General features: G+C 45.8%; 1 protein-coding gene across 1 annotated transcript in view; it reads right to left on the reverse strand.

The window, feature by feature from the left end:
* The window catches only part of nrg1 (neuregulin 1), a 47875-nt gene extending 30012 nt beyond the window's left edge, over positions 1–17863 (reverse strand). The window contains exon 1 of the mRNA XM_083638435.1: positions 16836–17863. Within this exon, the coding sequence (XP_083494561.1) occupies positions 16836–17535 (700 nt within the window). The 5' untranslated portion in view covers positions 17536–17863. The remainder of the gene's footprint in view (positions 1–16835) is intronic.
* Between the last annotated feature and the right edge of the window lie 5399 nt (positions 17864–23262).

The raw sequence follows: 23262 nt of genomic DNA on the forward strand, positions 1-23262 counted from the left end.
ACACACACACACAGTGCACACACACACACACACACACACACACACACACACACACACACACACACACACACACACACACACACACACACAGTGAGCTTCAGTCAGCTGGTACATACAGGAGGAGTGTGACCCCATTGAACTTTCCAGAGCTGCTGTGAGGAACAGGATGGATTGTGCCGAGAAAGAACTCTACCAATCAAAATCATCATTGGTAAGTAGCAAATAGGGCTAGACTTAAAAAATTGAACTATCCCTTTAATTTACAATGCTGCAGAGCTGACCAGGCTTTTTCCTCCTATCATGTAAGAAGGCAGCTATAATCGATTGAGTTCCATTTAAAAAAAAAAATGCTGGTAGATAAGAAACCGAAACCCAGTGAGAGACATTGAGTACTGGTGGGCTGGTAGATAAGAAACCCAAAACCAGTGAGAGACACCGAGTACTGGTGGGGAGCCGACAGGCCGCCTCTTCCCTCTGCTTTTTCGGCAGGGCTCTAATTGTATTTGCAGACCCAGCAGTCTCCTGCAGTGGATGGTGTTTTTGAAAGGACAGGTTTCGCTAGGTGTCAAGCAAGGGCAAAGCACAACACACTGCACCAGGAGACATCTGTCTCACCGTGACTCACCACAACACACTGCACCAGGAGACATCTGTCTCACCGTGACTCACCACAACACTGCACCAGGAGACATCTGTTTCACCATGACTCACCACAACACTGCACCAGGAGACATCTGTCTCACCGTGACTCACCACAACACACTGCACCAGGAGACATCTGTCTCACCGTGACTCACCACAACACTGCACCAGGAGACATCTGTCTCACCGTGACTCACCACAACACTGCACCAGGAGACATCTGTCTCACCGTGACTCACCACAACACACTGCACCAGGAGACATCTGTCTCACCATGACTCACCACAACACTGCACCAGGAGACATCTGTCTCACCGTGACTCACCACAACACTGCACCAGGAGACATCTGTCTCACCGTGGCTCACCACAACACTGCACCAGGAGACATCTGTCTCACCGTGACTCACCACAACACTGCACCAGGAGACATCTGTTTCACCGTGACTCACCACAACACTGCACCAGGAGACATCTGTTTCACCGTGACTCACCACAACACACTGCACCAGGAGACATCTGTCTCACCGTGACTCACCACAACACACTGCACCAGGAGACATCTGTTTCACCGTGACTCACCACAACACACTGCACCAGGAGACATCTGTCTCACCATGACTCACCACAACACACTGCACCAGGAGACATCTGTCTCACCGTGACTCACCACAACACACTGCACCAGGAGACATCTGTCTCACCATGGCTCACCACAACACACTGCACCAGGAGACATCTGTCTCACCGTGGCTCACCACAACACTGCACCAGGAGACATCTGTTTCACCGTGACTCACCACAACACACTGCACCAGGAGACATCTGTCTCACCGTGACTCACCACAACACACTGCACCAGCTGACATCTGTCTCACCGTGACTCACCACAACACACTGCACCAGGAGACATCTGTTTCACCGTGACTCACCACAACACACTGCACCAGGAGACATCTGTCTCACCGTGACTCACCACAACACACTGCACCAGGAGACATCTGTCTCACCGTGACTCACCACAACACACTGCACCAGGAGACATCTGTTTCACCGTGACTCACCACAACACACTGCACCAGGAGACATCTGTCTCACCGTGACTCACCACAACACACTGCACCAGGAGACATCTGTTTCACCGTGACTCACCACAACACACTGCACCAGGAGACATCTGTCTCACCATGACTCACCACAACACACTGCACCAGGAGACATCTGTCTCACCGTGACTCACCACAACACACTGCACCAGGAGACATCTGTCTCACCGTGACTCACCACAACACACTGCACCAGGAGACATCTGTTTCACCGTGGCTCACCACAACACTGCACCAGGAGACATCTGTTTCACCGTGACTCACCACAACACACTGCACCAGCTGACATCTGTCTCACCGTGACTCACCACAACACACTGCACCAGGAGACATCTGTCTCACCGTGACTCACCACAACACACTGCACCAGGAGACATCTGTCTCACCGTGACTCACCACAACACACTGCACCAGGAGACATCTGTCTCACCGTGACTCACCACAACACACTGCACCAGGAGACATCTGTCTCACCGTGACTCACCACAACACACTGCACCAGGAGACATCTGTCTCACCGTGACTCACCACAACACACTGCACCAGGAGACATCTGTCTCACCGTGACTCACCACAACACACTGCACCAGGAGACATCTGTCTCACCATGACTCACCACAACACACTGCACCAGGAGACATCTGTCTCACCGTGACTCACCACAACACACTGCACCAGGAGACATCTGTCTCACTGTGACTCACCACAACACACTGCACCAGGAGACATCTGTCTCACTGTGACTCACCACAACACACTGCACCAGGAGACATCTGTCTCACTGTGACTCACCACAACACACTGCACCAGGAGACATCTGTCTCACTGTGGCTCACCACAACACACTGCACCAGGAGACATCTGTCTCACTGTGACTCACCACAACACACTGCACCAGGAGACATCTGTCTCACCGTGACTCACCACAACACACTGCACCAGGAGACATCTGTTTCACCGTGACTCACCACAACACACTGCACCAGGAGACATCTGTTTCACCGTGGCTCACCACAACACACTGCACCAGGAGACATCTGTCTCACCATGGCTCACCACAACACACTGCACCAGGAGACATCTGTTTCACCATGACTCACCACAACACACTGCACCAGGAGACATCTGTCTCACCGTGACTCACCACAACACACTGCACCAGGAGACATCTGTTTCACCGTGACTCACCACAACACACTGCACCAGGAGACATCTGTCTCACCGTGACTCACCACAACACACTGCACCAGGAGACATCTGTCTCACCGTGGCTCACCACAATACACTGCACCAGGAGACATCTGTTTCACCGTGACTCACCACAACACACTGCACCAGGAGACATCTGTCTCACCGTGACTCACCACAACACACTGCACCAGGAGACACACGCACCCTGTTCCATCAATGTGACGGCACGCCGTCGCGTGTGAACAAGTGGCGGTGTGGAAATGCCAGTCTATCAGTGCTGTCTATTTCCCAGCTCAGGACTTTTTAATATTACTAGTAATCTTCCGTAATGTTATGGTGCAGATCAGGGGTCGTTTTAGGATTAGACCTTTGGGGGGGGGGGGGGGGGGTGCGTGATGCTGTGTATCAATAACGTTTGAGAATTGGAGATTTGTGCGATTTTGACAATGTTTTTTTATATATATTTTATTTAAAAAATTTCTGAACAATGCACAGATAAAACAAACAAACACGCTCAGACACAGGAAAGGAAACAAAAAACAAACTTATACAATCAACATTCAAGGTGATTACCAGCCGCATAAGGTGCTTTACTGCTTGTGAGAGACACCGCGCCCGGGATCCCACGCATGGGGTCCATGAGAAACCAACCAGGCAAGTCACCCGTCACCCCCAACCTCGTCGAGGTAGGCCAGAAACGGGTCCCAAATGGTGGAAAAGTTTTGAAGTGAGTTGGTCCTCAGAAACCTAAAGGGCTCATTATACTCCACGAGTCACGTGCGGACCTCGCGCTGGGGCAGATGCTTTTAACAGCCCGTGAAAAGTCGCAATGAAACGCTATTATGTGCAGTACTGAGTGTGCTTTCACTCTCAAACGACCGTATATCAGCACATGAATGAATCACCAAACTTGTTTTTACTGAATAGCCGTTTCAGTTCTCAGCCCTGATAGCCTGCTTTTAATCTCGCTCAACACAACACATTTACTTGTTGAAATGACTAAAAACGAACAGTTGCAAATCAAAGTTTACTACATGGGTCAAGAAATGTGGTGAAAACACGGCTCAGTGGTTCAAAAGCGTCCATGTTTGGAGAGAAGCCGTGTGGAGGTCGCGCTGCTAGAAAAATCTTCAGGTACGCGGTGGGCAGCTCACGTCGGTCGCGCCCAACACATTGACGTCATTTGACGCCTCGCTCCTCCCCGCACCCTTCGCGGCACGGCGAGCATAAATGTCCGTCAACCACAGTTGGAAAGAAGGTGAAGAGGAGGACTTCCATTCGGGAAGATAGCATCATGTTTTTTTACGCCTCGAAATGCGTTAATTTTGCGGTTAACGCTTTTCAAAACCAGGCCTTATTCAATCACTCTTTCTGCCGCTATCTCACTCTCTCTCTCCCTCTCTCTCGCGCGTCCATTTCTGCCCCTATAGAGCACTGCAAGCATCAGATCTGAAATGTAGGCTACACCACAGAATGACAGAACCATCAGTATTTTGGAAGAAAGGCCAGACTAATTTATATGTAGGCACTAGGCAGGCACAACGACCGATGAAAAAAGTAGTTTTGAGCCCCTGTCATTCAGAGGCTGTTGCATCAGCCTACCTGTCTGCCGTGCAGAGGGGGAGAAGATGATGCAATGATTCTGTCCAAACTTTCACCAATCTAATCTCAGCATGACATCCAGGGATAGGCTATATTTTTCTAGCCGATGCGTTTAGAACATTCTTCTCACTTTGATCTTGCTATAGTGTCGCGTATTTACATGCTTGCTGTATTTAAACTGCCGTGAGATTTGTTTAAGGAGCATAATGGACAGACGGGGATGGGAGTGGGCAGAGAGGGAGGGGGGGGGGGGAGCTCAGAGCACTTTGGTCGGGCTTTTCTGACCGGACTGGATCGCTCCGTGGAATCGGAGCTTGAAAGAGAAGAGTGTGATTCATTTACTGCAGTTCGCCAATGGCCACAGTTGTGAATAGTTCTGCGCTTAAAAGGCATGGTTAAATGGTTAACGCTGGCTTTAGCGCCGAGGACAAATTATGGAATGCGCCTGACCACGCCCACTAATATCACTGCGCCAGGCCTTAAATTAGCGTTTAAGGCCCAGGGGAAGATAGAGCCCTACATGTTTGCGGTGAGAAGGGCTCAACAATACATAAAAAAAAGCATGTTCATTTGGGAGCGCTTCAAAGGTGCGAATCTTGGATCCAACATAATGTCTGATTTGCAGGAATCTGAGCCAGTTTGTGATTTTTACAATGTTGACGATTGGATGACATGCACTATTTTCTGAAAATGGCTCAGAAAAACACTTCAATGTACCTGGACATCCCATACATTTTCATGCATCTACATTCTGGGTCTAGACTAGAGAGTTTATTTAACAAGGCTGTGATTATCCTAGAGCTGACAATAGGTCATTTATACAGTATAAGGTCAAGTAAAAAAATGGTATCATCAAATTTGGAAATGTTACTATGAGGCCATTATTTCATCACACATTAATGTGGTTGGGCTCTTTGGATTCACAGGAGTCTCAACTTTGTAGTCATTTTGCACCTTGTGTAAAACGGAATTAAAATATCACCGAAGTACATCGAGTTTGAGGCGAGCCATCACCTAAAAGTAGCTAGCGGCCAGCTAGCAGCCAGCTAGCAGCCAGCTAGCTAGCGCGAGACTCATCACTCATTCTTCCTTCAGAGTCTCGGATGCGCGGGTCCTCTAACCACTGGGAGGTCGGCTCCAGTGGCTTCACGCGATATACACGTTATCAATACTCAGTTTCCAATACCGAGCCATTATTCACATGGAAGTGCCAACGTTTTTAGCTCAGACACAGCTGTGTCATTTTGGGTTTCAAATGCTCCACAGCGCCGCTGCCGGAAGTATCGGTTCTAGATATATTTTGTAGACATTGTTACCTCCTGTCTACATTCCAAATCTAAAATTCAAGATCACAAAGTACATTTATTTGGATTTATTTGATTCCCAATCACGACACACTGGTAAGAATGATTAATATCTAATCAAAAATGCTTTCAAATGCAAAATAATGGCATTTTAAACATGCGATACAAAGATGCGATTAATCGTGATTAACTATAGTTAATTGCACGATTAATCGCGATTAATAAAATTAATCGTTTGACAGCCCTAATATATATATATATATATACCCACGAGAGGCCTTTTAGGAGGGCCATTCAAGCTGCAAGTGGAGACTGCAGTGCCACCAAGTACTGGTACTGCATGGTGTCCACTAAGATACCATCACCTCGGAATGAGATGTTTGGAGCGGGGGAGTCTGGTGCAGCGCACAGGTCATAGACCTGGTGAGACGAGGGAGGAACCCGGCCGGGTGGCAACCCACAGAGCCCGGTCCCTCTACGTACCAGAGCCCTCCCCCGGTCCCAGCAGAGTAGTTCCGGAGCAGCGGATTGAGTGGCCCTGACCACGTGACCACCTTTGACCCTCCCTATAGGGCTGACCGTGGGTAGCTACTGGGACGTAAGTTGGGGCTTGGCCAGCCCCGGCTGGGTCACCTGGGCGAGGGTGTATGATGTTGCGAGACCCGAAACATCCTATGACCCCAGGGTACATCACTGAGGATACGTCCCAGTTATGCATCCATGCGATGTTTTTTTTTCTTTATTAGTTAGCCTGGCCTAGCCAGTGACTCATAGGAATAGACTATGTGACAACCAGGAAAGACTAGTGACTACTGGAGAGTCAGTTGACAGCCGGAACAGGGACGGCACCCGGGTAGCAGTATGGGTTAGCTCCCCAGCCTGCGTCTTCCGTGAGGAAGAAGCCCAAGAACCCACGAGAGGCCTTTTAGGAGGGCCATTCAAGCCGCAAGTGGAGACTGCAGTGCCACCAAGTACTGGTACTGCATGGTGTCCACTAAGATACCATCACCTCGGAATGAGATGTTTGGAGCGGGGGAGTCTGGTGCAGCGCACAGGTCATAGACCTGGTGAGACGAGGGAGGAACCCGGCCGGGTGGCAACCCACAGAGCCCGGTCCCTCTACGTACCAGAGCCCTCCCCCTCCCCCGGTCCCAGCAGAGTAGTTCCGGAGCAGCGGATTGAGTGGCCCTGACCACGTGACCACCTTCGACCCTCCCTATAGGGCTGACCGTGGGTAGCTACTGGGACGTAAGTTGGGGCTTGGCCAGCCCCGGCTGGGTCACCTGGGCGAGGGTGTATGATGTTGCGAGACCCGAAACATCCTATGACCCCAGGGTACATCACTGAGGATACGTCCCAGTTATGCATCCATGCGATGTTTTTTTTTCTTTATATAACTAATTATAAAAAAAAAGAGCAGAAAGCATTTCAAAGTAACACTGTAACAGTACCCACTGTATGTGTGAAATATGCCAGAACATTGATGACACAAGCACTGTCCATGTCTGGCAACCTACCAAAACTTCTCTCACAGAGAGAAATGTACTGGATCTCCACACTTAACACAATGACACCTGCTGGACTGAATGATGACTTTTCTCTCAAATGTTTCCTCTAAACCCTCTGAAAAGACAAGTATACCTCAAAGTGCATATTATAACTATTTTAATTGTATGTAAATGTGCCATTTCACCATGTGTGTTTTTTTAGTCATTGTTATGTGGTTAAGTAAATGAAACATCTTTATGTGACCTGATCCCTTTAAGTGTACCATGTGACTTTCCTAATTGTTCACTCTACTATATATGGCATGACATCCATTTTGTTCAATTTCCTCTATGCCCTGAAGAAGGCAGAGAGGCCGAAACGTTGGCATTATTTGTGACATGGCCAAATAAATTGGTGAAATTGAGAGCTCCTTTGTCCTGAAGTTTTGTGAGTGCTACCTTGTGCCATTGGTACTTTGCTTTAAACTTGATGTTGGTTTAGCACCACCAAAAACCACCGGGAAGGCGCATCCTTTCAAGATCCAAACTACTGTCCATGTCTTTTTGGTCATTTTCTTTTCACAAACGTCCCCAAGTGGCAATAATCAGAGTCTAAGCAGATTGTGAAAATAGCTAAATGTGTCAAGTCAAACCAAGATGATAATTTCTCCAAAAATGAGACACTTATCAATTACCACAAACTTAATGGTGTGAAGTAATACCCACTGTAGGATTCAAAGTCACAATCATAATAATATAATCAAGACGTGCTCATCAGAGATTTCTGACAGCTGAGCGAGACAAAATGTGTTTTTCATTTGAAGACTCATTGGGATTGGTAGTGTCTGTGTGAGGGTTGGTGCTAACGTAAGCCAGATACAATCTGTTCTCTTACAACTCCACAGCTTGCTAATGTTAACAATCTGTCCTCTCACAACTGGCTGGTGTCATTAGCAATTTCATTCAATTTAATCAGTCAGCTCAAAATCATATAAAATTCATAAATTCCCCTACCTGTGAGGCACCCCACAAACAAAATGTGATGGGTCTTTTCAAACGTAATAATGCATGAGGCTGTGGGAGATTCTTTATACTATACCGCCCCCTAGTGCTTACATACAGCACTGGTTGAAATAAACAGATGCTGAGACATTGCTGAGAAAAGGTTTATTTGATTTGAACTGCCAAAAACCATAATGTGACAAATGCACTAATGAAGTAAGTAAAGTTTGGCATAAAGTTTTTTTATGCCAAAAAAACTCAAATGCCAATACAAATGCAGCTGGTAAAGTCTTGCTTTCAGGGCAGAATGACATTGGGTATTAGGCCTACTACTACTGTGGAGATAATACTGATGAGAATAAAATCAATTATACTAATCTGCATTCTTTTATGTTCTTAACAGCCTAGATTAAAAAAGAAAAAACTTTCCTGGGAAATCCTACTGGCACCTTGGGAATTCCCAGGTCATCACTGTATAGGGAACATACAGGCACAACTGTGTGTGGGTTTGATAATTGACTGAAAAGCACAATAATTGCCCTCCCTGCTATAGCAAAATGATCACTAATGCAAAACTACATTCAAGTCCTAATGAACTCATACCATAACGTTACTTTTATTTTTGTTGGTTCTATCTGAACAAAGTTTAAATCTAATGGTCTAACTGTTGAGGTAAATGCAATCCATAATGGACTCCATACTTTATTTTTGCTCCCGTTTCACACATTTGCAGGTTTCAAACGATGAGACTGGTCTGTGTTGATTCTACACAGCTAGTCATTTCTCAGATCGTCCAGACTCGCCCCCAGGAATCTTATTCTGCGAACCATCCGAAAACAGAAGGCTATATCAAATGCCAATGTAACGGGCCTGTCGATGGGATGGAACATGCCTCTTACGATCACAGAGAACCAGGATTTCTGACACTTCCTGTCTGTGGCTGACCCCAATAACTGCCTGGCTGTCACTCACAGGCTGCAAACTAGCTCAAAGGTAGATCCCCTTGTTGCAGAGAGTCGAGAGTTACAGTGAACATTTGGTCAGACAGGAGATTGCATGGCTTTTTGGGAGTCACTACCCATGTATGGACAACAACTGAGGGAATTCAGCTGAATTCGTACTTGCTGGCCTGCAGTAGATTCAAAGGAGAAAGAATATCGGAAGCCTTCAAATCCATTATGTGACGAATATGACGTCAGACAAAAACTCTACACTACATGCCAACTCATGTGTGACAACGTGACGCAAATATGAAGCAAGCATGTACCGCGTGCCTTCCACAAGAGGAAGATGACAAAGTAAATGATGATGAAAATCTGGATGAGGCAAAGTTGTGAAGACCTATCCAGGGCCGAACAGTACATTGTGGACCAGGTGCTCACCAGAAGAACCGCTGAATGTCAGCAATGCTTTGTCCACACATGGCAGTTAGCTGATGGTGACGGTCTCAAGGAGGCAAGGATCATGAAGATCAGTGCCTTTGCAAAATGCTCCAAATTGAGCTCTCTGCTGGATACATCTACCACCTGTATAGATAGAGTACAGGTTTGGGCAGCAAGGGATCCCTGCTGCTCTGAACACGTTGTTCAGGGCCACAACCAGCTGGTCTGTTCAGTTCGAGAGTGGCATCTAATGGAATCCGTGTGTGTGTGTGTGTGTGTGTGTGTGTGTTTAGTAGCAGTATTGCTAGTAGTTGTTGCATTAATGCAGACCATGCCTCAGTCACAGTGTGGTATGGCAGTACAACCGCCCTTGAGAGTTGACAGTTGACAAAACACCTTATTTATTTTCTAGGAAGAATATGGTAGAAGGGTAAGAGGCCAGGGAGGGGCGCAGATCATGAGGACCATATTGCCAGCACAGGGGACAGGGTACAGCGTAGTTCAAACCTCAGCGTAGTTCAAACCTCAGTGATTGCACAAAGCCATATACCAACCACATAGGCTACTGTACCACATCTCCAATGTAGTATAGAAACAACACAAACTCTTACTCTGCTAACAAGTCGTTGGCAATGCATACCGAGAGAATGGTTTTGAGAGTTTCCATGGATACAGTACTTTAACCTTACAGTCCACCAGTCAAAGGAGTCGTGGTGTTTTTACTGCAGCCAATGATTTTCAAACCAATCCACTTTTGGACAAAGAGCTGATGCTGCTTTCATTAGTGCAGCCTTCAGAAATGGGAAGAAAGCCATAAAGAATTTCACAGCATATGGTGTATATATATATATATATATATATATATATATATATACTGTATATATATATATATACACACACACCAAAACTCCCAAGCCAAGCACCACTGCGTGACTGAGAGTGCACATCAGCCACCTCAGTGCACATCAGTGCACAGTTCCCACGCAGCACACATGGGGGTCAACAGCAGGAGGTCCAGCACATGGGGGTCAACAGCAGGAGGTCCAGCACATGGGGGTCAACAGCAGGAGGTGGCAAGGCATTGCTTAACCCTGTAGAACCCAGACATAGTAAAACATATATATATTTTTTTAAACCTTTCAGATGGTGTTGTAGGAGGCCTTTGGAGATGATAATGAAGTGTTTGCAAAATAATTATGTTTATGGAAATAATAATATTTATATAATATTTATATAATATATAATATAATATTTGGAGAATGTATTTCACAATAACAACATATGTACATGTTCTATTCATTTTACTGATCACAAAAATAAATAAAGGCATTTTACTTACTTAGAATTGATAAACCTAGTCCAATGAAACAAAGGTTGGTTACTGTAATTCTCAGCCAAGTTCTGGAAGTTGTGATACATCATGACCTTGTGGGTGGGACTTATATACAAATGTCCTATCCAATAGCATTGTTAGACTGAAGAATAGGACCCAATGTTTATGAGGGGGGGAACACAAAAAACAAACATTTATACCTTTTTTTAGATACAATAAAAATGTTGTAATTCTGCAACAGCGGGTCTTACAGGGTTAAGGAAAATTGTTAGTTCTGTACAGCATGTGGCAAGACAGGGACAAGCCTTAACAGGCCACACTGATTAACTCATTGAGTGCCAGCCACTTTTGGAGAACGGACGCTCCCAGTGCCAGAGTTTTCAGAGCGTTTTCAGTGATTTCTCGAGGCCCACAGAATATTGTGTGATATTACTATGTAAACACCGAACACGCAAAAAGAACAAGGAGACTCTATTGTATCATCAGCAAAAAAAAGTTTATTGATACCATTTTCCGTTCTTTAGTTATGAGCCGGAGAAGATAGGTTGTTTTCAGCGTTTTCAGGCATTTCAAATTATAAGCTGAGATATTCAGCCTTTTGTGAAATGCAGCATTTCAAGCACATTCACTGACTCTAGATAATATTTTCTGATGTAGTGATGTGGTGTAGTTGTGTCCTGCCCTGCGTGCCCCACCCCCCCTCCCCCCCCTCAGCTGAAAACTCCTCCCCACACTAGTAACACACAGCCTCGCACCAAGCGTCTATTTTCGGAATGCTTTTGGTGCGCCGCCTCCCAGGCAGCGCAACATGGAGAAGCCACACGCGGACTGCAGTGAAAGGTTTGGCTTTTCAGTGTCGCGCTGCTGCTTTTCTAGCGGCTAATCATGTGGAGAAACTATGCTGACAGACAGACAGAGGCAGAAGGACTCAGTTGTGTGCGCGGATTGACTGTGTTCGCACGCACCGTCAGTTGCAGCCAGAACAATCTACATGGCTCTGGACTGCAGCATGAGCGGGTTCTCTTTGATCAAGGCTATTTCAGGCTGTGTATTCCTGACATTTCTGTAATCTGGAGAGCACTGTCGCCACCTAAGGGTTCTGTAAAATAGGTTATAGACCTCCAATAGCTACTATAGTTGTACAGGAGCTGCGGAAGGCTTTGATCGACGTCCCACCGTCAAAAAACGCATTGGACGTCGAAGGACGTCCGTGGCACTCTACGTCACTATTTAATTGGACGTCGAAGGACGTCCATGGCACTCAATGAGTTAAAGTGGTCATCTATATCAGCTCTTGAATCTTAGGGCAGACGATGATCCCATTTTACTGAAGTAGTTAAAGGAATGCTCCGGGCGACATTCATGTGGACATTATGTGAAAGGAAATTAATTCCCGAGTTCATAGCAGCCATTTGTTTTCAAATCGATCAAACATTGGCGGAAAAAAACTGCATTTTCGTTGTTCTGAGGTGTTCAAGCAGCTCATCCAATACCCAGAGTTCATTGCGGGGTTGATGCGCGCTCCCGCGGCCCCAAGTGGAGCTAATTTGTTCTGTTGTCACTTGCCGCGCAGTCAGACCACAGAGACACCGAGAGACAAACATACATACAGAGATAGATAGATAGATAGATAGCGTTAGAATATTTAGAGAAGAGGAAAGGAGAGAAGAGAGGAGAGAGGAGGAGAGAAGAGAGGAGAGAGCTGAAGAGAGGAATGCAGAAGAGACGAGGACATAGCGTAGTTTTTTTGTAGCTTAGCTAGCTGACGGTAGTTTTAGCTAACACACGGAGTGGGAGAGAGGGGCCTGTTTGGCTAAGCTAGCTTACTGTTGTTGTATACAGGGTGTCTGAGGTTTTAGGAGTGTGTTGAACTATACAGGGTGTCTGAGGTTTTAGGAGTCTGTTGAACTATACAGGGTGTCTGAGGCTTTTCACCTAGTTTAATATCATTTCATGTCAAGTGCATTCATTTATAACAGCTGCCATCCATCATGTTTACGCAGGTCCCACCACTTAGCATCAAATTCAAGGACTTTCAACACCCAATTCCCTCACCAGATGTACGATAATTATCGTATTTGTACGATAATTTCAACCTCTGTACGATGTACGATCGATATTCCCAAAATTCCCCAAATGTACGATAATTTGATCATTTTGTGACAGTTGTAATCAATCTAATCCTACGTCTGTTTATAGAACTGAACAGTCACGTGACATCTTTTGCCCCAGAAGTGAGTTTCCCATTCATTTCCTCCATAGACATTTGGAAAAATCCTTATATAACGAGTTTTAAGGCTGGAACCAAGCCGACTCGTGACTTACCGAATCGTGAGTGACCATACAACTTTTCAGCTGGAGCAAAAATAAAAAAAATATATTTTTTTGCTTTTGCTCCAATTAGGCGGGGGTGGGGGGGGGCATACGATAATTTACCTCCAAAAAGATAATTCTGACCCTCTGGTAGGATAATTCAACATTTACCATCTGGCAACACTGATGCACAGACACGCACACACGCACACACACACACGCACACACGCACACACACACACACACACACACACACACGCACACACACACAGGATTTCCTGTAAAAACGTCCTTTCTGGCAGTATCCATGATGAGATGTTAGCAGAGCAAGTTCACCAGAAGCAGCTTTTCTATGACCCATCTTCTAACGATTAAAAATTTAACCATGAATTCCCGACAAGAGAAAGTGACAAAGTACAATCCAATACTGGAGAGTGCAGCATGCACAAAGTGGTGCCAAGTGATGGATCTGACACAAAGACACAAAGAGCTATATAGCTGAACAAAAAGCAGCTATAGGCACAATCACAGGACGTGATGGTTTCGTTTGGCCACTTTACTGCCAGATCAGCACGGGACCTAAACTGTAGACGCTGGGTGGCATGCAGCCATGGTTCTGTGGCATTAACACAGTGGTGCCGCGGTAATCTGCTCAACTGAACCGATCAACAACTATGACACTATATAACTGACTGTATGAGGGACAAAGGTGCCACTCCTGTGGTTTTCTTTGGTCACGGCAGAAATATTTATTTTGTGGCATTTTTGTGTTTGTTTTATTTAGGCAACAACTTGACCGAAGGAGGGCACAAGACCGGAGTGGATGGAGGGTTTTCGTCGATGGCCTGTGTTCCTCAGGGAATACTAAGGCCTAGTCTAATGATTAGACCTTCTGTGGTGTTCATGCCACTGAGGAACACATGATGAAACAACTGAATATAAGCATTAGACCTTCTGTGGTCATGCTACTGAAGAACACATGATGAAACAACTGAATATAAGCGTTGATCCAAGCTGTGGTTTACCCTTGGTTCATTATGTTGTTAGGTTTTCCATACGTGAGAACCTGCTGGCTATTGGATGTCAACATCTTGTAGCCATGAAACGGTTTTCCCACTCCTGAGGGAACGGACCACAGCTTCAGCCATATCAGTTCAGTTATTTGATGCCGCCCAAGTTCGAATGCTGTCGTCGTCGTCTGTAAAAATGAACCGAAGTAAAGAGGCTCCCGAGTTCAAGTCAACTGCTGGAAACGTGCTGGGTGTGAATGCAACCTAAAAGTCATGGTGGAGAGCTGCTAGTAGACAGACAGCATTACTGGGATGCTCTTTTCCCTGTGGCTTAGCGATGGAGGATGGAGGTCAGCTGACTCTGACCTTGAAATGGAGAGCTCAGGCAGAGAAGAGGAAGTCTCCGTGCACACCACCATTTACTTTTAGGAAGTCATACATCATTTATTGATTTTTTTCTTCTTCTGCATATGACTGGAAATGTGCAGACAGCTTGGGGACCGTCCCATGTTGCCTAGCAGCTAAAACATTCTTGTGGAACAATATAATAAACACAATAACCAGATGTGCATTTAGGTTAGTGTCCCTTTTTTGTTTTATGGTATAATTTAAAGGGACACTGCCCATTTTCAACCAGCTTTGTATCATTAGAACATCAGTAGTATATCAGAAAACTGTAAACGGTTTTGAAGTCTGTCATTTAATTTGACAGTTATTGATTGTTAAAGTGTGGACCAGTGACATCACTGGTCCACACTAACTCAAATTAATAACTCATCAACTCAAATCAACTCTCAATAACTGTCAAACTATTCATCATTCATCTAGTTTGACAGTTATTGAGAGTTGATTTGAGTTCATGAGTTATTAATTTGAGTTAGTGTGGACCAGTGATGTCACTGGTCCACACTTTAACACTCAATAACTGTCAAATGAAATGACAGACTTCAAAACAGTTGACAGTTTTCTGATATACTACTGATGTTCTAATGATACAAAGCTGGTTGAAAATGGGCAGAGTGTTCCTTTAAGTGTTTATGAATAGTACAGTAGTAGGTCAGAGTGGATGGTAGTAATTATACAGTTACTAAAAAGTATATCTTTTTTGTGGTTGTTACATTCTCTGGTGGTGAGGTGGTTTTGAAATAGAGTTGCACCTGTTTGTAGCGATATAGGTTTTGAAGGCGTAGTCATGAAGAGATCACTGTCTACTTACAGATATAACACGTAGGAAGATAAGCACCGAGACTGTCTGGAAAATGTCTTATCTGCAAGTGTAGACCGTGTGCGGAATGCAGTGTCCTCAACTTTGCAAGTCACAACAAGTCTGCTTTCAGGCAAGTCAAACCTGTATCGTCATGATGGAAGTCAACAACATGTGTTTAGCACAAATCCTCAGGCTCAACTGGTAACCTCTGCCCAATATGCTATGTCACTCTCCCCAAAGTTTACATCATCAAGTTCATCTTCCGGTAACGCTTTATTTTGATAGTCCCACTACACAGAGTCTACAGAGTATTTGTAACATTTCAACAGATTTATTAGTTGACATTCAACAATTCAACTGTTTCACTTTGTCTGATGTTGTTTTAACAGCTTAGTTAAGCTGTTGAGATTCAACACATTCCGTTTGCTTCTCGTATAAATTGCCACATAGACTCCATAGGTAATCTGTTGGGCATATGTTAAACAGTTGAATTCTTGAATGTCAACTAATACTCTGTTGAAATGTTACTATCCAAATAAAGTGTTACCAATCTTCAGTGTTTCCCCTACCATTCTACAGGCCTGGCGGGCCCGCCAGGCCAACGACGCCCCCGCCAGGCCAGAAGAGGATCCCCCCCCCCCCCCTGGTGTTGACAGTGTGTCATAGAAGATGCCAAATCATTCAAAACAATAAGCATTTTGCTTTTAGGAGCATCGTGCCAGCGAGCGCCGCTGTTCCAAAATGTGTCAACGTGTGTCGTTGCCTGGGAAACGCACATCCCATAATACAACTGTTCGCATCGCATCCCATAATAGTATGATGATACTTGGGATGCCATTGCCAACATAGATGCGAACAGGTTAGCTAAAAGTTTAGCGTCGCCAGCGAGGAGCCCCCACCGTTGCGGTCGGGGTACGTTTCGAAATCCCTCCAGGCCTGAAAGATTTTCTATGGGAAACAATGATAAACAGCCACGACAGCACGATTATAAAGTGTTACCAATCTTGCATTTATTTTGCACTTCCCCCTCCCTATCAGCCATAGACATCCATCCCATTCGCCACTTCCAATCTCTTATCGCCACAAGCCAGTCAGCACTTCACGTATTTCAGTGGCAAGGATTGAAACAAAGGATGTCTAGAGAGAGAGAGACAGAGACAGAGAGACAGAGAGAGAGAGACAGAGACAGACAGAGAGATGTGTAAAAAAAGAAAAAAGAATCTTAATGTATTCAATGAACAGGTTGTGTGTACTTACAGACTGTGGGGACGATGATGTCATTAAATTCCAAAGTGGGTTTAGGGTAGGGGGTGTGTCTTGGGATGGCGGGGACCCCGGACTGTGTGGGTTGGTCCGCGTGGTATGCCAGTGCCACAGAAGGGGTGAACTGCGTGCCTCTCGGGGCCTGGGGACGTGCCGTGGTGGTGGTGGTGCTGGCGGTGATCAAGGGAGCACCGGACGAGGACGAGTGAGGAAACGACACCGGAAGTCCAAGCGTGGGGTCGGCTGATATGATGAACGGGCCCTGTCCGATGCGTTTTGCGTCCATATGTGTGGGCGGTTCGTACTCAAAGATCTTGTCCACAAAGACCCATTTGAGGCCGGCGGTGCAGAGGGCTAGGCTGAGCAGACAGGCCACGATGGGGAGGATGCAGATCTTCTCAGAGTGCAGGCAGCGGTTCATTTGTTCCATCTGTATGCACACACAGCAGGCCCCCGCCGAGCCCACAATTCCCACAGCCCCCGGTCGCTCGCCATCATCATCGTCGCCGCCTCCCTCCGCGTCTCCCTCCACGCCCTCCTCTTCCCCGCCCTCACCACCTGCCGCCGTCTCCTCCTCGTTCTCCCCCTCGGGGGCTTGTTTGGTGCCGTCGGCCGTGGAGGAGCCGGTGGGGGAGGCCGGTCCGGGAGGGACCACCGGCCCTACAGAGGAGGACTCCTCGATTCCCTCGGTCATCCTTGCCCCCGACTTCCTGCTCGGACGAAGGATCTGCTGTGGTCCACGAGGAGAGATTAGCTGAAAGCGTCGCACAGTGGCTGGCTGCCACCAGTCTCATAAAGACCGTTTCCCATTATGAGGCCGTGGCGTGGCGTTGCGTGGGGGGGCTGGGGTCGCAGTGGAGGATGAAAGGAAGAAAGAGAAAAAAGCTCTCGGGCGCGAGGCTAACCGTGTTAAGAGTCTGTAGGCAGGAGGGACGCCGCTTCCTCCCTCAGGTTTGCTGTCATGGCCACAGCCAAGTTTATAAATAGAACCGGTCAAATTACCTGCGAGCACAAAAAAGGGTTGCCCCCCCCCCCCCCAAAAAAAATGTAATTTCTTCACTCAAACGTCTTGCCTGGTCCACTAGCGAGCAGTGGCAGGGCAGCAGGCGGCTCACTCACCTGAGTCGCTGGGAGAGAGGAGGCGGTGTGAGAGCGTGTGGAGCAGGCTGCGGTTGCGGGAGGAGGAATAGTGCTGAGGAGGAGGAGGAGGAGGGCACTGCAGAGGCAGGAGCAGCATGCTGTCTTGTCTGTGCTGCTGAATCATCAGGGAGCGGCAGGCAGGTGCTGCCCTTCCTCTCGGCGCATGCTGCAGCCACAGAGGCACAGAGGGAGGGAGAGAGAGAGAGAGAGAGAGAGAGAGGGAGAGACAGAGGGCGGGGAGGACACTCGCATCAACACGGAAGGACGGAGGAGGAGACGCGGGACACACCCCTCCTCTCCCCCCTGGTGAATCTCTACTCTCTCCTCTCTCAATCTCTCCGAAAAACCCCTCTTTCTTTCTTTTTTTTTGTACTCCCCCAAGTCATACACACGCAAACGCACGCAGTTGTTTCGTACCACTCCTCTTCCTGTCTGGTGCGTCCGCGCTCTCTTCCTGCTCTCAGTCGGAGCATAAAGCATCGAGCCAAGCAAGTTCCTATTTGATCCAATTATGGGGAATGTCAGCGAATCACAGGCAAGCAGACTCCTCTAACCCCCCCCCCCCCCCCCCCCCCCACCCCCACCTCTCTGTCTCTCCCTCCCATCATTGATTATGCTCATAGGAAAAGGGTGTGTTTTAGTGGAGGGGAAGGAGCCAAAGGAAGCAGACATACGATCCGTCCCAAGAGGATGCAGTCATTGTTTTATACTCTTCTCAAATATCTCCCCTCGTTCAGGCTGATAGTAAGAATATGAAGGTGACATTAGACACAATGATGAATAAGCCCATTACTTACAGGGTATACCAGTTGCCTGGTCCTCTATTTTGCTGTAGCTGTGATGTGATTGTCAGTAGCAGTAGCTATTATGGCTAGTGCAAGTCAAGTCTCTTTGCACTAATCACATTTACTGTTACAGGCAAATTTATGGTCACTGCGGTCTGTTCGCGGTAGCCTACATTGGGAATTATATATAGGCCAGTGATTTTAGACTAGCTCAGCGGTGTCAGGTAGCCTATAATACAAAGTGAAGCTAAGCTTATTAGCTGCTCAATTTGCTAAAAAGCAATGCAAAACAAAGCCAGCCAGGGGGATTATTCATTATTCCTACTTCTGCAGCCATTACTATACCGCTGCTAGTGCTGCCACTGCTGCTACAAGTAGAACTATCTGAACAGTTTTGACAGCTCTGGAAATCATGGCTTCCAATTAGTGTGTTTATAAAATGTATTCATACAGAATGCCACAAATCTCATTTTTGTATCACTAATTGTAAAAAAAAACTAAAACCATATTAAAATTTATTTGTTATTCCTTTATTCCTTCTTCTCTTTATCGATATCAGATCAGAATCAGAGACACTTGTATTGCCACACTATGCAAGATTACATGCGAGGAATTTCTCTTTGTGCAAGTATATGCAGCGTAATGTTATTCCATCATTTGTGGGCAGTATTAACATGGTTGCTAGCTGACACATGATTAACTTGCTAATTGACACTCAGAAGGTGAGTTGACCTGTTACCAGGCCAGCATGCTGTAGCCAATACGCGGGACAAAAGAACTATGAAACAGATGTGCCGTTAGCCTGGAAAACAACAACTCTCCACCCCCCTCTCCCTCCCATGGCCAGGCACAATTCCCTTTTGGCTTCTAATTTGTCTGCCCCCCTCCCCAACCGCCCACCCAGGTTAGCAGGACAGTCCAAAGACTGCTTGAGGAGCAGGCGCTTCATTTTCTCTGTAAATTGAAAAGGGTCACCCTGGTGTCAATGGTAAGTGTGGCATTGACCTGACCTTTCTGCGCCCATTCTGTTTAATACCAGTAATGGTATCTATTGGAGAGCCTCCTATTTCTGCGCTGGGAATCTGGATATTGATTAAATGTGTGTGTTTGTTTTACCCCATTGAATGAATGCTTTGATTATAGGCTTTTACAACAAGAGCAGATGAAAGTGTGCCTTTTCTAGGTGCTCAAGTGGAGGGATGGCGTGGACTGGGTATGCATGATTGCAGTGTGTGAACGCTGACTTTAAAAACTACACCCATATATATATATATATATATATATCTCCCTTTATTATTTTAATTACCACTGGGTCGCTGAAACACGTCCTTTGATGTACTGATTTTATATATATAATATATATATGCATACATATATATATATATATATATGAAGAGTTCATTTGCAAAAACAGGTATCTCCGTTTGGACTTTTTATCATTTTATTTTATATATTGATGTATTGATACTGTAATTTTTTTTTTTTTTTGGACATTTTTATTTAGTCAATCATAACTAAAACATATTAATCTGATAATTTTCACATAAATCACCTCAATAATGTTTTCAATGTGCACTCTGTGTACACACTGTGTGTGTGTGTGTGTGTGTGTGTGTGTATATATATATATAATATACATACATACATACATACATACATACATAGGCTACATACATACATACATACATACATACATACATATACATACACAATTTAGTATGGACTTCGTTTGTGTGGTTGTTTGTTTCAAGTTCTGTGTCTGGCCACAGCTATGCCGTTCTACGTGCGATCGGGCTGAAACTTGTAACTCAATTTGTAACTTGTGTGTTACTTGACAAAGTAACTGGTATAATATTACTGAAATCCTATTGGTAATAAGTTATATTACTGAGTTACTGCTAAAAGTAATATATTACATGTAATATGTTACTTTTGTAATGAGTTACCCCCAACACTGTGCCTTGCCCACGCACTCGCAATCGCTTCGGGACCTTATGTCTTGTGTGAATTTAGAGAAAATCTGCTACTCAATCCGTGGATCGGAGGAAAGGTTCTATAGGGTCCGGGGACCGGTTCTTATATACTTCCAAATCACGGACGTTATGCTGGAGCCATATCTAGAAGGTGTCCCTAGCCTTGACTTCCAACATTTATTACAGCTCATTGGGTAGCAGGCACCATTTGACCCTATAAGCTTCACTGTCACAATACTTTTTTTTAATAAATGCCTTCTCTCCTTGGGGGGGGGGGGGGGGGGGGGGGTAGATCATCGGTTGATCTGTAAAAATGTTGCTAACACTGTGAACCAACTTATGTCCAATGCTCTACACTGCATCTGTATTAAAACCAATAAAGAAGAATTTGAAAAGTAGAACGACCGCACCGCGGATATATGCCTCCGCCAACAAGTGAGCAGTCGACATCCAGGGGGACACCGTTTTAAACACTGAACACAAAAAGCTTCATGCACAATGGCTGATGTACAAATGACTGAAGAGAGGCTCCAAGACGCACTAATTAATCTAGGGCAGGGGTTCTCAAATGGGGGTCCGGGGACCCCCAGGGGTCCTTGAGGGGGTTCCAGGGGGTCCCCAGCAAAAAGGGGGGTAATTTATTTTAGCTATAATTCCATTCATAAGTAACACACTGACTATTCTGGTCATGGGTTTTATACACTTTCTGTAATCAATGCAAACTGCCACCCGATTACTGGACCACTGCGCCCTCTATGACGTTTTCCATGAGAGGGATCCTAGAGACTCCCTTCGGAGGATTGCAGTTGTCCCAGAAACAGCCGGTCAACAGCCAGTGTGCAGAGCAATTATTTGCCAACATGAGTATGAACAATTATTTTCTCAATAGCTTCACGCTGTCTGTACACACTTTTATGGTGTGGAACATATTGCATCACTACAACACAAACTGTAATCACAAAACTGAAGCCAGTATCTGTAAACTGGTGGGAAAGGATGTCCAACTGCAGTTTGATCAGAATGGGCAGATAGTAATTAGGGGTGGGAATCACCAGATGCCCACAATACGATACTAAAACGATACTTGAGTCACGATACGATAGTATTGCGATATGCTAGTATTGCGATATATTGAATATTGCGATATTTCGATATATTGTCACTCCTAACTCCTTTTCCTACCTTTTCCTTGACCTCACCGGAAGTAAAACATGCAGTGTTTTTTTGTTTTTGCCCCGGTGTCCACCCGCTATGCCGACCACCCGCAATGCCGACAGCCCGCAATGCCACCGTTAGGTTTAGGCGTGGTGGGTGGGAGAGGTTAGGTTTAGGCTCTGCGGGAGGTTAGGTTTAGGCATCGGGGGTGGGAGAGGTTAGGTTTAGGCGTAGGGGCTGGGAGAGGTTAGCTCCAGCCGGTCCCCGACACGCTGCACACCGCCTCGCTCAGCTGGTTCTGCTTGTGGGCTATCGGCATTGCGGACTGTCGGCACTGCGGTCTGTCGGCACATAGACGCGGCACCTTTGCCCCACACGTAGGCTACATTATTAAGCTTATCTGGACTCAATACGCCACTTCAGGCGCGGACTGCACCATCGGGCGCTTCGGGCAGATGCCCGGTGGCCTGGCATGGCATGACCTGCAATTTTTATTTTTTTTATATCGATACTTGGAATCCAAATATCGATACAATATCATCAGGCAAAATATTGCGATACAATGGTGTATCGATTCCCCCCCCCACCCCTAATAGTAATGGGTAAAATATATATCAATAAAAAAATCTGTCACATTGACCTTCTCACATGTTCACATGTGGACACATATGAACCTCGTGTGTTTTTTTCTGTAAGGTCACTGAAGAGTGGCCTTATTTTTCTATTTTCCTCTCTGTCTCTTCATATATGGAACACCTGCCATGACCATTTATTAGATGATCATTTATTATTATTAATAATAATAATACAATTTAATGTAATGTCTTGTATGTTATTCACTAAACCTTTGCGTTTACAGCCATTCAAGGTGTATGAGCTCTCTGAACAAATGAAAAGTGACATTGGCAACTTTCTAACCTCAGCCCAGAGTTGGTTTGCAGTAATGTGTTTGTGCCACAAGGTGCTGCTAGATACTTTGATTGGAAATCAACAGTATGGAGAGGGCTGAGGCGGTGGAATGGTGATTAGATGTAGTTGTGTGAACAGCTTTTATGGCCTTCATTGGCCAATCAGAATTGAGTATTTGACAAAAGAGTTAAATCAAACGATTGATAACATGAAATATGATATGAAATATAAATATGAAGCAAACAATTCTGCTGAGGGGCCCTCCTACCTAGTCTCGCAGTGCCAGCCGTAGATGATATCTACCTCCGTCGCTGGAAGCTTGATGACGTCGACGGTGGGTCTGACTACGTGAGACTACCTCCTACCTGACCCCCAGTGCTCCCACGACAATCCTCTTCTTTAAAATATTTTGCTCCATCTGTCGAGTTGAAACTGCGTGGTAAACAACTGGTGGCGTCT

Source organism: Poromitra crassiceps, assembly GCF_964638095.1.
Source record: "Poromitra crassiceps genome assembly, chromosome: 6".
In the NCBI taxonomy this organism is placed as follows: Eukaryota; Metazoa; Chordata; class Actinopteri; order Beryciformes; family Melamphaidae; genus Poromitra; species Poromitra crassiceps.